At 38.9% G+C, this 16,645-nt stretch overlaps 1 protein-coding gene across 1 annotated transcript; it reads right to left on the bottom strand.

The window, feature by feature from the left end:
* Positions 1–1,320: 1,320 nt before the first annotated feature.
* On the bottom strand, positions 1,321–14,925 carry smg6 (SMG6 nonsense mediated mRNA decay factor). The gene is made up of 19 exons (XM_026371203.1): positions 14,829–14,925; positions 11,513–13,928; positions 11,157–11,349; positions 10,327–10,437; positions 10,041–10,147; positions 9,640–9,718; positions 9,276–9,386; positions 8,835–9,050; positions 7,963–8,024; positions 7,698–7,843; positions 7,253–7,363; positions 6,885–7,059; positions 6,340–6,559; positions 5,701–5,880; positions 4,517–4,684; positions 4,085–4,229; positions 3,683–3,942; positions 3,463–3,544; positions 1,321–3,344 (listed from the first exon to the last, which is right to left on the bottom strand). Exons 1-19 carry the CDS (start codon positions 14,917–14,919, stop codon positions 3,214–3,216), a joined length of 5,004 nt encoding a protein of 1,667 aa, XP_026226988.1. The 5' UTR covers positions 14,920–14,925; the 3' UTR covers positions 1,321–3,213.
* Between the last annotated feature and the right edge of the window lie 1,720 nt (positions 14,926–16,645).

The raw sequence follows: 16,645 nt of genomic DNA, 5'->3' as shown, positions 1-16,645 counted from the left end.
TGGTTATATAACATAGAGCTTAAAATGAACATAGAGGAGTGCAGATGCTGGACAATCAGTCAGACATCAATGGGGCTCTGTACAACAGTTTAACAGTTGCCACGAGTGCATTGATTTCTACAGATGCTTCGATATCCGACTGTCACTTTGTTATCATGTCATGTGTACATGGTGTAGCTGAAGCCCCTGTTTACTACAGACTAATAGTGATTCATATGTTCCAATGATCACATGCAAAACAATGTAATATCACATCAGTGTACGTGATATGATGCCTCAGAGTAGGATTACACACGTGGCTGTAATCTGCACTGTGAAAATATAGGGTATATGTGCATGGCAGCAGAGAGGTTAAAGATGGGCATTCCACAACAGGCTGCAGGCTGAGAAACCAATCCGCGCACAGAACAGCGCTCACAGGGCTTTCATTGGTTGCCTGGTAGCCCTGTTGTCATGATGATGGGAATCAGGTCCTGCTTGTGTGGTCTGTATCCAGGCACGGAGGTATACTGAAGCAAATGATATGGATGAAAAGGCTGCAGGACTTTCCATCCAACACAAAAACACACATATATGTGTATATATAATGTAAATACGTGAATCCCCTCTGAGTCTAACTATAGATACACTGCATAGACTTCACAGATAATAGAATGAGTTTATTTGTGATGATTGTGCTTGTTTACAGCTATGGATTGGCACAAATATGCTTTCCGTTGTAGAAAAGTAGAATTTAACAGTGAATATTCCGATTAGCTGACAGACTCTGTCATCTTTGTTCTTTAGTATTAGTGGGAGTTTAAAATTGTGTCATATATCAGCCCTAAAAACAGAATATCAGGAGTGAAGTAGAGCAAATCAGTCTTTGTGGAGTCATATCTAGATAATGGTTATGCCTATTTAACTTTCATTTTCCACAAATGTTCCCTTGGTCATTTTGGTGCAGCTGATCTATTCATTTCCTCATGTTTATTCCCTGTACTACACCTGAAACCCTATCACTCCCACCTGTGTAATCTTCAGTTACCACACGAGGGCACATATGCAAATGTTTTAACATGTTTATGATTTAGAAACAACTTTCGGCAGATAATTTAGTGTTTTGTTGATTGTCATACCTTTACCTGGGTTTATTATTGGATTCCATCCAGATTTATTTTCACTATCTGCATGTACTGAATATATTCTTAACCTTCATTAATTTCTTACAAATATTTGAGATTTTTTGTTAGAATTGTTTTATTTACTAATGTAAATGTGCAAAAGAACACAAGACCTTAAAATATCAAATAATACTAACACAAGAATGAAATAAACATAATGCCTTCAAAACATTTTAATTACGGATGATCAAAAAGTGAGTTATGGAAAGTTCATTTTGTATTTACTTAATGTGTCCCGACACTAAAACACTGCAGCAGAACCACTTCACATAGCAGACTGCACCAAACACTAGAGGCCACAGAACAGAGCTGAAAAAATTTAAGTTGTCTGACGAGTTACACAGAAGTCATCAACTGCTGACAGATGTTGTACAAGCCTTGCTGAAAAGGCACAGGACAGACAGACAGGCAGTATAACCACTTTTACATACAGAATTTATACAGCATTTTTAATCTATATGATCAAATTGTGATGAGTGAATGATGGGTTGTGTAACAAGAGGAGACAACTGTAGTTTACATGTAGCATACAGATATTGTCTCAAGTTCACACAGAAACAAACACTCTAATATTTTGAAAGAGCAAACACAAACACTAACCTTGTGTTCAGTGAGGCACTGCCTGAACCTGAAAAATTACATTTTTACTGACTAATTTGTGATGTTGATACCAGTCACATGTATTTTAATTCATTAAAATAAAAAGATCTGAGCTTGAAAAGAAAAAAGAAAAAAAAAAGAAAAATGTATTGGTGACTAAAAATTATTTATAAGGTGTACGGCTGATATAAATGTAAGGGCGAATAAAAAGTGAAATTATCTTAATAAAGTATCTGCAAAGTCAAGGAATAAACTGTCTTATATCACTGTGGTGTTCTAAAACAGATCTGGATCAAACAGTATTTACTAATATTTTTTAATGTGGTTTTAAGTGAGGCAGAACTTCTAAATACCATAAAAACATTTAATAAATCAAAACTGTATGGAACTGAAAATGTTTTATAAACCAGGTACTACTACTACTTTTGATATGTTAAATCCCACAGGTTCTACTGTTCAAAAGCACCAATTTTTTTACAAATACAGTTTTACCCAGATCTGATTTAAAACTAAAAATCAGGATTTAATTAATTATAGTTCATGCCAGTTTTGGAAAAACGTTACAGACCCGTATTATTAGTTTTCACAATTGAGAAATGTCCTTCAAAAAACAAAATGAAACTTTTTACACACACACACACACACAAAAAAAAAAGTAAAAAACAAACAAATGCTTTTGATGAATTTTTAAAAACATTTTTTCACAATAACCAAACTTAATGTTAGCATCAAGCTGGAGGAACAACCCAAGATACCAAACAGGCGTGAGGTGCTTCCTGGCTCAGCAGGAAATACCATAAGTGCTTGTGATTCCTTGGATGTGCTGAAGGTTGAATGAGAGTGGTTGATTAACCCTCACTACAATCAGCCGTTGGTACTCTACTCTACTGACACAGACCCTCCGGCTGTGTCTCTACCTTTCTCTCAACTCTGCTGTAGAGGCCAGAGCAGACTATAAGACTAAGCCCTCAGAGAAGAGTGGAAGTGCCAGTTATGGCCTTCATTACTGCTGTCAATTAAACACTCCCACTCTCTGGCTCGTTCTATCATCAGCCTCAGATTTTAACACTGCTTGCAGAGTACACACTCACTAACTAAGCACAGAGGCTCTAGGCTGGACAACTTACAATCAAATCCCTTTGAGTTTTTTTACCTGCTTCGTTCCAATCCAGCATTCGCGAGACTTATCAAGTCTCTCTCTCTTTGTGGGGAAGCTCACTGATCTTAACACATACATACAAACACACACTTCATCACAAGAGGGACAGCTCATTGAAACCACCCTGCTCTCACAACATTTGCTTGTACTTTGTAAGAAGTGGTTCTTTGCTTTCTTTCCTCTCCCCTGCTACCTCCCTTTCTTCATCCTCTGCTTAAGTGTGTCTTCTCTTCTGGCTGAGTGACATGCAGGCTTCAGCAGTTAGGTTCCTTGCATTCTACTTATCCGACTTCAGCCCACTTTGGCCCAGCTGAGGAAAGCCGGGATGTCTCGAACTGGGACGTTACGGGTCAAAGCTTTGACACGCAGGTTACGGTCATCTGTGAGGAGTACCACTTCTCTTTGGAGCCTCACTGTCCCATCTGTGTGTGGGGAGGGGGACAAAGAGTAGTAGACTTTAGAAAACAAATGATGCTAAATGTTTGCATTTGTGAGGAAATACGAACACTGGTAAAATGAATGAGAGTCAACGTTACATACTTCTCTGATCTGGCATGAAATCTTTTGCCTTGTCCTTGCAGTAGTGGAGACAGCAGGACAGGATCACATCATCATTATTACCCTGAGAAAGAACAGAAAACTAAGTGTCTGCTTCTTATCAAAATAAACTCCACCAAACAATCTGAAATTAAATGATCAAAAAGATAATAAAACAAAAATAAAGTTACTCATTTCGTGTTACATTTATTTGGGCCCTCACCTGTTGTCCAGACGTGTCTTCACTGCGGAAGGCAATAGACTCAAGCTGATTTCCTCTGCTTGTCAAGGCTCTGAGGCACGATTCTCTGGCTTCAAATCCTTTCTCTAAGAAAGCCACTGCCAGACGGGCCTTATCCTGCACAGCCCGCACATGGGCTGCACTAACATTATAGTTACCACGGCTGCCAGTGCTGCGCCCCCCTGAACCCATTCCTCCAAAGTTGTCTTGGCCCTTGGCTAAGCCATCTAACTCTGTAATCACTGAGAAAAAAAACATACACCACACAATGAAATACATAAATAAAAGATTCTTGTCTCTTTTCCAAATAACAGAGGCATGGGCAAATGTACTCATATTTAAATTTTTTTCATCTTTTTTACTGTTTGTGTTTTTCAGTCTTACCAATGAGTGGCACAACTATTATATAATTTCCACACTGAAGGAGTTTTCGCAGCCCTTCTAAATGATCAATGAATCCATTGGTATCTGGAACCAAAAAGACGGGCCTCACTTCTAGCTCCAACTGCCCGCCTGTCTGCAGCACAGCCTGGGACACACACAGACACAGACACATTGAATTTAATTTGAATTTAAGTACAATTATATCACATTGTGGCAAACACCTGTCCTATTACTATCTTAAGACACACGCATGAACAGAAAAAAAGAAAACACATTCTTCCTGCATATATATATATATATATATATATATATATATATATATATATATATATATATATATATATATATATATATATATATATATATATATATATAAAAAAAAATAAATATATATATTTTATATATATATAAATAAATAAATGCTGGTTTTACCTGTATTTTAGCCCTTCGCTTCTGTTGCTGTGCCAGTTTGTTGGCAAGAGCGTGGCGCCGCGCTTTCAGCTGTTTGATGTCATTCTCACCATCCCCTGCCTCCTCAGCATCCTCCTCTCCTTCTGACGCAGAGAGAGATGACTCTGCCTCGACTATGACATCATCAGTCTGCCAAACAGACACAGACAGGGAGAAGATACATTTTCAGAAATTTGGCTTCCACAACATAGCCTCAGCTGAACAATAATTTTAGCCTTTACATGATTCTGAGTAGGTCAGATGTTGAAAGAAAAAAGTATAATCAGAGAATCACGATTCACACATCTATAATGCACAGCCAGACTAGAAATAGCCAACAGAGCAAATTCTATGTCTAACTGCCAAAGCCTATATTAGGAGATATCATCTTATTTCAGGAGTGCCAACTGGTGAGAGTCCATAAAGGTGACAGTTTCCTCATATGAACATTAAATAAGAAATTAGTGTGTTGATACCAGGATCCCTAAATTCCAAGACACTATTACTGAATTTGCCAAAGATGCTTGGAATGAAAACTAAAACACAAAAACAGCGTAAAAATGGCAGCAAAAGTTGACCTGGATTGTATGATATTTAATTGCATTTACACAACAGCCTATTGACTTGGCAGATTTTACCTTCAAACAGCTACTTGCTTAAAGGTTGATCTTGATTTATTGACACAATATTAACATTTTAATGAAGCAGCAATCAGCTAATAGTTATACTAGAGAACATGTCCCCGATTTTAACCAGTAAGCAATGATCAGTGCTCAACAATGAGCAAATAGGAACCTGCTGTGTGACTATTTCTACTGAGCTTTGTTAACAACTAGATAATTGTCATATTCAAATGCAACTCTGTAATGGTTGTTGAAAGAGACATAAGGCTTTAGAAAGCTATGCTAGTAAAGTCTGCATTAATGCTACCTATTAACACAGGTTGAATGTCCCTACTTAAAACCCATTTAAACATTATGACAAGCAGACCTGCACCTCCATGCTCTCTAAAGTTACCAGATCTGTCCAATTCACATTAAATCAGAGATTGGGGACCTCAAAATCAATCACAATCTAAGATAGTCAGATTACCCTCCCCACATTTATTCATTACATATGATAACATTAATGAGAAGTTTATCAGAAAGCAGGAGAAAGGCTGTTACCTCTTTCTCGGTTAGAGAATCCTGTCTAGTCCTTGAATCCACTGAGTGGTTTGGTGGAGGAGAAGGTGCCACAGAGACATATTTGCCTCCCTTGAAGGCCAAGAGAGGCTCTTCTTGTCCACATAAAGCCTCCAGAAAGTACTTCAGCACCGTCACTCTCTTACAATCTGCTGCTATTGCCTGAGGAAAGAGGACAGCATTATATGTGCTTGAGAACAGTAAGAGGATACGCGTGAAATGTGACATACTGTATTCTGTAGAAGTATAAATATGCATAGTGTATCAGTCTTATAGTACAAACCCAAGTCTAAATAAGTTGGGTTGCTGTCCATAATCTACATAAAAAAACATTACAATGATTTGCCAATCTCATAAACCTATATTTTATTCACAAACCACAATTTAGAACCATTGCATTTTGGCATTGTCCCTCAAACACAGATATTTCTGCAGATTCTCTTAATCTTTTAATAATACTCAAATACAGTACATCATAATGATAATGTGTACTGTAGATGTCGATATTTCTTGTTAGTACCACTTACCTGTCCAGGCAACATGTTATATCATTGCATTCTGCTTTTACAGCCGACCTTTTTTGAGTTTGGATTGTATAATGAAAATTTATTTTCTACTCACCATGTCAGTGTGTGTGTCTGTGTAACAAGGCTCCTGTGGTGCAGCCAACAGTGGTACAAAACCAGCAAGCAGTCGGTCTTCCTTCAATTGCAGCACAGTCAACTCCTCATCTCCCTCACCTTCATCACTGTCAATTTTGTACAGTGGCACTTCCTCATGGTCCACATGTGCCAGAACATTACAAAAGTCAGCCAGGCACTGCCAAACATCAGGACTGCACCTTGACAGAGAGGAAAAGACATAAGTGGTGATAATGCACAAGCTGACCCAACAGTTTACCATGAGAAAGTAATTTAAGGCAGCTATAACCCATATTTTATAATAGAAAATTACATCAAGCGACAATGTAGAATGCAATAAGGTGTATAAAAAACATGTCACCATGTAGTATAGTTGAACATAAAACAGGGTGAATATTAAATCTACATTCATCAAATGGCCAGAAACACGGCTCCAAAGAAGTGGTAATGCTGATGTATCTAAACAACAAACAAAAACGAAAAAATAAAACAAAAAGCAAGTTATTGCAGGTTTAACGAGCTTACTCTATACCGCATGGTGGCGGATTCCACTGGTCTGGGTGTCCCAACATCCAGTCAGACCAAACCTTGATACTTGGCAGTAATTCTTTCAAGTCCAATGGGAAGACAGAGACCCTCACCATACCCCCTAGCTCTCCCCTTTTACCGTCCTCCTCTCCATCTGCCATGGGGACTGGTTCTGAAAGAGAGATACAGAGTGTGACCAATTATTGTAAACAAATAGCTGAACAAATAGTATCTACTGATGTGCTGTGAGACTGTATAGTAATTTATGTGTTTAAGTACTCTTTGGACATAGGTGAAAATACTAATGTAGATATAACTGCATGTAACTGATTAAACACTTGTAGGGCTTTCTACTGAGTTTGTACCTGCAGGAGTATCTCTGAGCAGCTCTGTGCAGCGCTGCACCAATAGTGCAAACATGCCAAGACCCAGGGAAGTGCTTTGTTCTTGTAAAACGGACCGCAGGCCTTCTTCATCTGAGAGAGACATCAACAGTCATTATATCAGTATTAACAGTGACTTGTAGTTTGCCCCAGCATGTGTGTTCATTTTCTAATTGTATTCAAGTTAGAAAAAAACCTGTATGCTAGCCTGTATAATAAAGAAATTGCATATGATAAGGTAACCTTAAAGGGATGTCAAATAGCTATTCTGAACTATGTACTGGTCGCGTTAATTACTTAAAATAAAATAACGTGTTCACTCATGCATACTTATTAATTATAATGAATGTGTTGACAGTATGAAGAAATGCTTGTTGTTTGATGATGATCATATTGAAGATAATGACGTGGATGTATGCAGCATCACCTCTAATCTGGGCATTGTGTATGGCAAACATATTGATGGTGATGATCTGCAGCATATGCGAGCAGCCCAGAAGGGAAGGGCCATGCTGGAGTAGTGTCTTGAACTCCTGCAGGACACGACTTGCCACTTCGGGGAAGGATTCCATTCTGCGTATGAAAGACATATACAGTATGACCGACACAAACATAAATCTTTGATTGTATTCTCAATCCTTAAACATCCTTCAGTGCAATTTAAGTGCTAGAACCCATAAGACATCACTCACCCCACTTTAGTGAAGAGCTTTCCATGTGCATGTAGGAAACTCAGAATGAACCTCTTATTCAGCTGGATAAAGAAAGAGAAGGCCATGGAAATTGATATATTATTAATCTTTTTTTTTTTTTTAAATGTAAACAGCCCTCTTTAGCTATCCTACAGCCATGACAGGAAAACATGTTTTGTCATTCACTGACAAAGCACAAAGAGATATTTGGAGCTGACATCACCATTAAATGTACCTGCAATTTTGAACAATAGGAGTGGGAGGACATGAACCGGAAGGGCACATACAAATGTCTTTTTCCTACAAGATATACTGACAAATGGTGAACAGAGAGTGTGTGCAGTAGAAAGAGATAAACAAAACGAAAAATAAAGTATGAAAGAAAGGCTAAAGAGGGGGTTAAAACAACAAAAGTCAAGTGTACAGAGATAAAAGCCTAGAAATTAAGGAATTTTATTCTTATTTGTTGTATGTTTTTATGTTGTATATTAAATATGCATATTTTATTCTTCTTAACCTATATATCTGAACAGTCGCAAAAAAGCATTTTACTGCATGTCGTACGGTGTATGACTGTGTATGCGACAAATAAAATTTTAATTTGAATTATTGAAAAGGTAAAAATATAAAGAGTATTAGAGGGAGGAAAAAATCAAGGAAAAAGAATAAATTAATAGGAAAAGGGTAAACTATAAAACAGTTTAAGATGTAAACTGGTATCTTTAAGCACTTGTGCCCCTAACTATAGGACTAACATCAAATGTGCATTGCTTTTGAGTCCAAATACATATAAAGGCACATCACGCATGAGATATGATGTGTGTGTATGTATGAGGGTATGAGAGAAAGTAAAAGAAAGAAAAGCATCTTACATCACTGGCACTGAGACTTCCCAGCTCTCCATCCTGTTCAGAATCTCTGCTGGACTCACTACCTCCTCTCTGAGAAGATGGGGTTGCTGCTTGTCCAGTACTGCGAATCCAAATCTCCACACGCGCCCCTTCTTCACCTCTTCGTCTTCCTTTTACTGGTGGACCCCTGGAGCCTCCTTCATGCTCCTGTCTCCTCCTTCGCTCAAGCTGTTCGGCCTACAAAAACAAAGCCTGTAAACAAGTAGAACCTGTGCTGCCTGAAATTTTTACCTTTTCAACTTTAGTAATGCTACTTAAGTAATGTGTTGAGCAAATGATTGCATTAACACACTAATAAATATATGTCATTGTATTTACTTCCTTTTTCCCTAAAAATGGCCTTAAAAGTCAATTATTTGGCTAGTTATTTGGCTAAGTTAATGACCAATGTGTGTGCCTGACCTTACGCTTGGCTTCTTCAAACAGACTCATCAGGCTTTCCTTCGCAGTCAGAATGGGATTGGAAGCTGCCAAGCTGCGCATGTAATAATACACAGCATCCAACTTTCGCTTCTGTAAGTGAGAGGTGGGATGAGAGTAAAGCAGGGCAGGGCAATACTCTACAAACGGATGTACACTGAGAGTGGGTGTGAACCGATAATTAGACAAAATATAACATTATATTTCATGTACCCCTGAAACATGTCAGAGGAAATATTTGTCACAGTGGTTGGTTGTTTCCAGTGATTTAATTATACCGCACAGAATGTTTTCAGCTAAATATTAAAATCTCTCTTTTCTTCTTTACTTTGACTACATTACTTACTGTATAGACTGCCAGCAGGGCCAGCTGGTTATAAGGGCGTCCATTTTTAGGGGCGATCTGCTGGGCTTTCAGGTACCAGCTAAAAAAAAAAAAAGAAATATTTAGCCATCAGAGGCCATCAAAGAAAGGTCTGTTTCTACCTTTAGTTATAAGGTTCTCATGTCATGTGTAATATACAAAAAGCTGTCAAAGACAGAGACTTGTACAGTACAAAAACTTTCAAAAATAATTAGGACTGAATGAAAATCAACTGCCTGGTAGAAAAGAACTGTTACACACCAATAAAGATAGCCATAAATATTAATTCATGACCTAAAGACATAACATATAAATGCCTATACACATCCTGTGCTGTTTACTGCGTGTAAGAAATATCACAGAATGCCTGAAATACAGCTTACCTGCGAGCCTTGCCGTAGTTGGCTGAGTCACTGGCTTGCTCCCGGTACCGTGCAATATCTCCCTGACATATCATACATCGCTGAGCACTAATAAGTGCATACTTCACCTGAAAAAGATAATAGGATAAAAATCAAACAAATTTACTACATAAAACGTTTTGTTACAATATAACTAAATAAAGATATAGATGTAAATAAGAAGTTGTAAGAAACTACATTTCAGTCAGAAACTATATTTCTAGTCATGTGTTAATCTTAACATCAAATGAAAGGGATACAGCCTTACCGATTTGCGTAATGGCCGAGCCCTGATAGCCATGCCATCCATGTACTCCTCTAACTTAAACTGGTACACTGTCTGCAGCTTCTGAAGAAGAGAATCAAAGAACTGTGCTCCCTGTAAAACACAGCAAATGATCAGTTACAATGACAAAAAATACATTGTTTTGTATAATTAGTCATCTTTAATGTGATGCCGAATTATACAACTATATTATATCCAGCTGGTCAGTTAGCTCTGGTTCACACTGTTGTATTTAGAGTTCATATGAGTTCACAGCTGTGGTGTTGCACACATTCAGTTCTCAGACAGTCCTCATATTCAAAGCAATACAACCGTAATAAATGAATTGTGACCTGTTAGAACTACAAGAAATTACAAGCTGCTATATTGTTTTGGACAAAAACTTTTTCAAGCTTCATAGACATCCAAATACACATAATAATTTCAAGTTTACTGGTACCAATATTTACCTAGAAACTAAGCAGGACCACATCTTTATAGTTTAAACCATAACAACCAAGTATTTAGTTTAATAGTTGTGATTGTCAGGTTAAACCTCCCACACTGCTCTTCTTATAGAAGTAAACCTCAAATGAAATTAAAGATGAAACTTGGAACAGTAACATCAATTATTTTATGTAAAAATAAATGTACTGAACCATATAAATTAAATAACAAAAAAAGCATGTGTCCAAATATGATATATTTGGTCTGTACAAAGGCCAAAAAAGACACAGCAAACAGATCATTGCTAGACCCTTTCACCCTGCACCCCTTCAATACAGTCCTTTTGTGAAACCTCACCCCATGTGAATTTCCCTCACACTCTTTACCTCATCAAGCAGTGTGAGCAGCATGTTCCTGATATGAGAGGTGCTGTCATTGGTGGGATCTTTGAGTAGCTGTCGAAAGCGCTCTATGACTTGGTAAAAGACGTTCTTCCACAAGGCCTGATCCACATTTTGAGAGTCTGAAAACTCGATGTCTGTTAGGATGACATGCTCATATATGCCCAGAAGGTCCACTCTAGAAGAAAAGAGGGCATGACCTTTTCAGTATAGTCACAGGTTCTGTTCTGTTAAGCTTATTATTAATTATTCCCAAGAGTAAACAAATCAAGCATGCAGTATAAAACAAAAGAGTAAAACATAAAACATGATCACTCAAGTATTTTCCTCCAAATTCTCACCTGAGCTGGGTCATGCGATCAAGTCCATCAGCACTCACTTTGTCCCTGGACAGAAGGTTACTGAGCTGGACCTCCTGTGCATCAGCAGCCCTCAGCAGCCTACCCAACTCCCCTCTGGCTTGTTGTTCCACGTCTTCAAGTGTCAAACTACCTCCTACACCTGGTTGGGTATAACCTGTCCCCCTGTAACTTCCACAGACCTGCCCAACACCAGGGCCTGGGTACATGCCATTAGGGGCACCCATTTGGTAGGGCCCCATATGATAAGGATATGGATAGCGCTGTGTGGTGGTGGTGCCACTATGATTTTGTGGGTTGCCGGTGGGAATCGGGTAGCCATAAGGGTTGTCAGAGTTTTGGAATTTGTAGTAACCCATGGCAGCAGCCTGCTGGGATCGAAAGTGTTCACCCTGTGGCATAGGAGGACTGCTTGCTACCTCATCATCTGTGTCCAGAAAATGAAGTTGTCCAAATCCACTCCCTGTCAGATATACAGGCTGTTGGAGACATGAATGCTGTGAGGATTGGGTACTGGTAAGAGCAGGTTTCTGGTCTGGGTTATTGGGATCCCAGAGTCGTCTCACTCCTCCCCCTCTGCCTCCTCTACTTCTGCAAGCTGATCCTCCCCTAATTCCACCAAAAAGAAGTCTTTGTCCAACCTCAGGTGAATTAGAGATGTTTGTGCAAGTTGGGAGTACCAGGATACCCCCACCTCTGCCACGAGGAACCAAGCTTTGCTTGTGATGTTGTATATTCCCACCATGTGATGAGGTACCTTTCTGTTTATCTATAGAAACCCTTAAGATTCCACAACCCCCTCCTTTGTTTCCCTTCGGCTTATTCCTGTCCTCTGTTCGCCTCTCAGCACTTAGCACTTCCTCTCGCTCACTCCTTCTTCTTCTCCTGTCTTCTGCAATGTCACTCAATTCGCTCCCTTCCATTGACTCTGTAGAAGATTCACCGTTAGTTGTCCAGCTTTGTAAATGCCTTCTTTGTCCTTCTCCACTATTAGTTTTCCCATCTTTATTATTGTGCTTAGGCTCCAAGTGTGGCCACTTGCTATTTTCAGCACGCATTCCTAGTCCAGGACCCTCCAGGCTGGTCACACTGCTGGCTGAGCTGCTGCTGTAAGTTCGATGCCGTGAACGCCGGATATCTGATTTAGAATAGCGTTTTGAGGTTGGTGTTGTGATGTTTGCATTGGATTTGTTTCGATCACCTCTTTCTGTAGCTCTGTCAACATTTCTTTCTGTTTTAGTGTCCTTCTCTGTTTCTCTGGACCTATTGTTGTTGTTGTTATCTCCTCTACTGTTTTCTCTGTAGTTCTTTTTTCCTTTGCCTTGTTGTGTCTCTCCTGTCTTCATCAGTTTGTTATCCCCGTCTCCTTCACCAGCTATCCTGTCTCTTTCTTTCTCAGCTTTCCCTTTGTTGCTCTTTCCTCCACCACCTACTTCATCCTCTCCCCTTTGGAAATCCCGATCTTTCTCTTTTTCCTTCTCCCCTCCTCTTCTCCTGCGGTTTCCCTTTTCCCTCTTCTTCTCTACCTTTTCTTCCACCTCTTTTTTAACTCCACCTTGGGCTCTTTTTCCATTATTAGTTGTTTCCCCTCTTCCACAACTTAACTCTTGGGCTTCACATCCGACTCTACTCTTTTCTTTCACACTGAGTTTTTCTACTTTGCTAGTGATTATCTCCATTGAAGTATCTGAGGATAATAGAGGTTTCTCCACATCTCTGCTTCCTTGCTTTCTGCTTACCTCAGCAGATTTAGACAATTTTACATTTTCCTGTATGCATTTAACTTTTATCTTATCTTTACCTCCATGCTTCTGTAAAATAGTTTTTTTGTTCCCCTCCATTTCCCCAGTACTCAGTTGACATTCTGGATCACTTTTTTGTTCATGCTTCCGAGGGGGAGGTTTATCCTGCTCTTTTCCAACTCCACAGTCCTTGCCTTGGATATTCCTCCGGCTCCCAGGTTGATAAAATTCTCGGTCAGGTTTGCGAGCTTTCTTTGCCGACTTCACAGCTTCAGCAGGTTCCTGGTGTTCCCTATCATTTTCAATAAAAACCTTTTCCTGACTTACTTCTGATTTCACCTGTGATTGGCTGCCTTTCTTACAACTCCGACTGTTACTACCATCACCTCTTATCCTCTCTTCTTCCTTTTTGTCAGTACCTGCCCCACCGTCTGTACACTCATGTCTCTCTAAAACTTTTTCAGAGACACCCCTTCTATCACTCTTTGAGGGCTCCTCATGCTCGTGTGAGTAAGTGGCTTGTGGATCACTGTGACTGGCATCTCCCTCCTCGCTGTCATGGTGACGCCGTACATGTCCAGCTACCGGCTGGTAGCGCTGGAGATCAGGGCGCTTTCCTTCACGTCTCTTATGCTGTTTGTGTACATGTTGCTCGTCTATAGAGAAACAAAAAGAAATGAAGGTAGTGAATGTCAAAGTAGACAACATTGTAGACTAAAACAGACTGAAAAATATTCTGTTTCTCATCCTTAGACTGTCAGTACTTATATGACTTTCTATGGCACTTACTACTTACTACTGTTTTGTACAATAGTAAAAGTAAGGTGAAGAATATCATTAAGTAGACATTCAACTGTAACATCGCCAAGAACCTCAAACTAGTCATGTCAAGGGTTCAGAATATGAACCATGGGTGAAAACATATTTTTAAATATTTACACACTTTAACAACTAAATGCTTAATTAACTACATATAATGCAATTTGCTCCCAGTGCTTCGTAAACATAGAATAAATAGAAATAAGAGGGATCGTGAAAAAGAACATTAACAAAAGGGAAGCTATAAAAACTAGTTAACAACTATCAAACAATTAATATTTTGTCTGCTGGTTGAATTTTCACATGAAACTTTACTGTTAAAGCTAATTATTGTTAACTTAGTTGTAACGGTTAATTAACGTTAACTACTGGACGAAGACAAGAATCGAGCATATTCATCCTAACGTTAGTCAATATTCAAGTACTCTGGACTCATTTACTTTACTAACGTAACGTTACGTAAAATATAATGTGTACTTAAATAAAATAACTAGAACTTATTGCACATGAATTAACGTTTTTTTTGTGTGGTTATGGTCAAAGGGGGCGTTTAAAACAGACCGCGCGGGACGGGCTGACAACGTTAGCTAGCTAGTTAGTTAGCTAACAACATTAGCAGGCTAAAAACTTAGCAACTCCGCAGGCTACTTTCAACTAACTTGTGGTACTACTTTACTTGAGTTTATCGACTTTTTCACACATGTATTTCTCCGAATATCTGGTTCACGCTATCTCACCTTTCTCGCAGTCAGCAGTATTGTCTATATTCGACGCTTCAGCACGGAGTTCCGCAGCTGAGATTCTCACTCTGTCCAGTTCGTTCGCCATCTTTGCTCGCAGTAAACAACAACTAGGGTAGCCGAGGTGGATCAAAAATGCTTACTCAGTGACGTTGTAGCTAAGGCCGTCGGGTAATGTAGTACTGCCACTACAGCCTAATATACGCGTATAGAGGTCGCACAGTTTATTGATCCGACCTTTAAATCTGTTGTTATCATGCAGTGACAAATTATATAGGATTAAAACTAGCAACAACAATAAAATAAAATTACTACATTTGTATACAAGATTTTGCCTAAAATTAGCCTACAGTGTATGTAAAATGTAATATATGTTTTAAGTAGGCTATTATTAATAACCATTAGCTTACTACATATTCTCTTTTTAAGCTTATGACTGGTATGATACATTGAGTACATGTCCTACTTTTGCACTGTTGCCATTCCAAGTAGACTTTATTTGTAAAAGGCTTTAGTCTGTTTAACAGACATGGAAAAGAAAGCATGAAAACTTTCTTTCCCAGCACTGTCTGTCAGAAAAAGCTATATCTGTGATAGGATTTACATTTTGTTTAACCCCATCATTTGTATTAACACTGGTTATCACAATTTGACAAAATATGTGGCACTCTATGTACATTCATGCAATTCTTATGTAGGCCTTGACCTACATATGGGGCCTGGGGGGAAAGAGGTTTAAGGGTTAACACATTATATAAAATAGCATAACTATGTTACATGCAAACACAATGTTCAATTCCATAAAATATCCACTAGATGTCAGGATTTGTTACTTATTCTCAGTTTTAGCTCAAATGTCCTATTGTCCAACACTTTCGATTGGCCCAACAATGAACTTTCCATCTACTTTTGTTTTCCATCTAAGTATTAGATGTGTAGTGTGTGTGCATGTGCATTCATGCGATGGAGAGTTTATGCAGACATCATCTGTGTGGCTGATGCTAGAGTAAACAGCTTCATTTCCCTAGCAACACCAAATTAAAGGGCCAGAGTCTCCTGTCCCTCCAATAAATCTGCCACACATGAATCATCATTCAGAGCCAAACCTCCTCTTTTTCCATAGACATTCCTTCAATATTATTATTAGTCACTAAATTATTCATCCAAAAGCTTGACTCACTTCTTTGGCATAGTAATCAGGAATGTCCACACATCCTCATTTTTATATATACATATATATATATATATATATATATATATATATATATATATATATGTGTGTGTGTGTGTATATATAAATGAGGATGTGTGGACATTCCTGATTACTATATTGTTATATACATTTACTCTTTCTCTGTCTTTACTTTTGGTGTAACAATAATTTTAAGTAGTATAAACAACAAGTCACATTAATTCAGAATCCTGTTTTGATGTAATGCTAGTAGCGTCTCCCGATGAGGCACTGGCACACCAGGGGTTGTAGAGTGTTTCGTGTCTGCAGTAGAGAGGTGTGAGAGAGGGAGGGGGGCTGCCGGAAGTGGTGGGCGTGTGTCTCCCTGCGTTTGTGTGTGTGTGTATGTGTTTGTAAGTGTGTGCGCTCGTGTGCACAGTCCTGATTGTAAGTGCTGCACCACAGTGCAGGTGGAGCAATGCAGGATGATAAGAGATGCACAGAGGGACAGAGAAGGGAAAGAACCGAGGTAGGGAAGAAGGGAGAAGGAGAGGAGAGAGGTGGGGAGGTATGATGGAGGAGAGGTGAGAGCAGGAGGAGGAGAGACTGTGAATACAGATGAGAAAAGCGGGGGAAGCAAGGA

The sequence above is a fragment of the Anabas testudineus genome, chromosome 14 (genome assembly GCF_900324465.2).
Source record: "Anabas testudineus chromosome 14, fAnaTes1.2, whole genome shotgun sequence".
Taxonomy (NCBI): domain Eukaryota; kingdom Metazoa; phylum Chordata; class Actinopteri; order Anabantiformes; family Anabantidae; genus Anabas; species Anabas testudineus.
This window is presented reverse-complemented; position numbering and strand designations above follow the sequence as displayed.

What these genes read in the sequence shown, in the direction of transcription:
- smg6 (XM_026371203.1), bottom strand. Translation starts at nt 14,919, where the DNA reads ATGGCGAACGAACTGGACAGAGTGAGAATCTCAGCTGCGGAACTCCGT. An exon ending in CCCTGCTGGCAGTCTATACA is followed by an intron (nt 9,387 to 9,639) that starts GTAAGTAATGTA and finishes TCTCACTTACAG; the next exon opens with AAGCGAAAGTTGGATGCTGT. An exon ending in ACACAATGCCCAGATTAGAG is followed by an intron (nt 7,364 to 7,697) that starts GTGATGCTGCAT and finishes TGTCTCTCTCAG; the next exon opens with ATGAAGAAGGCCTGCGGTCC.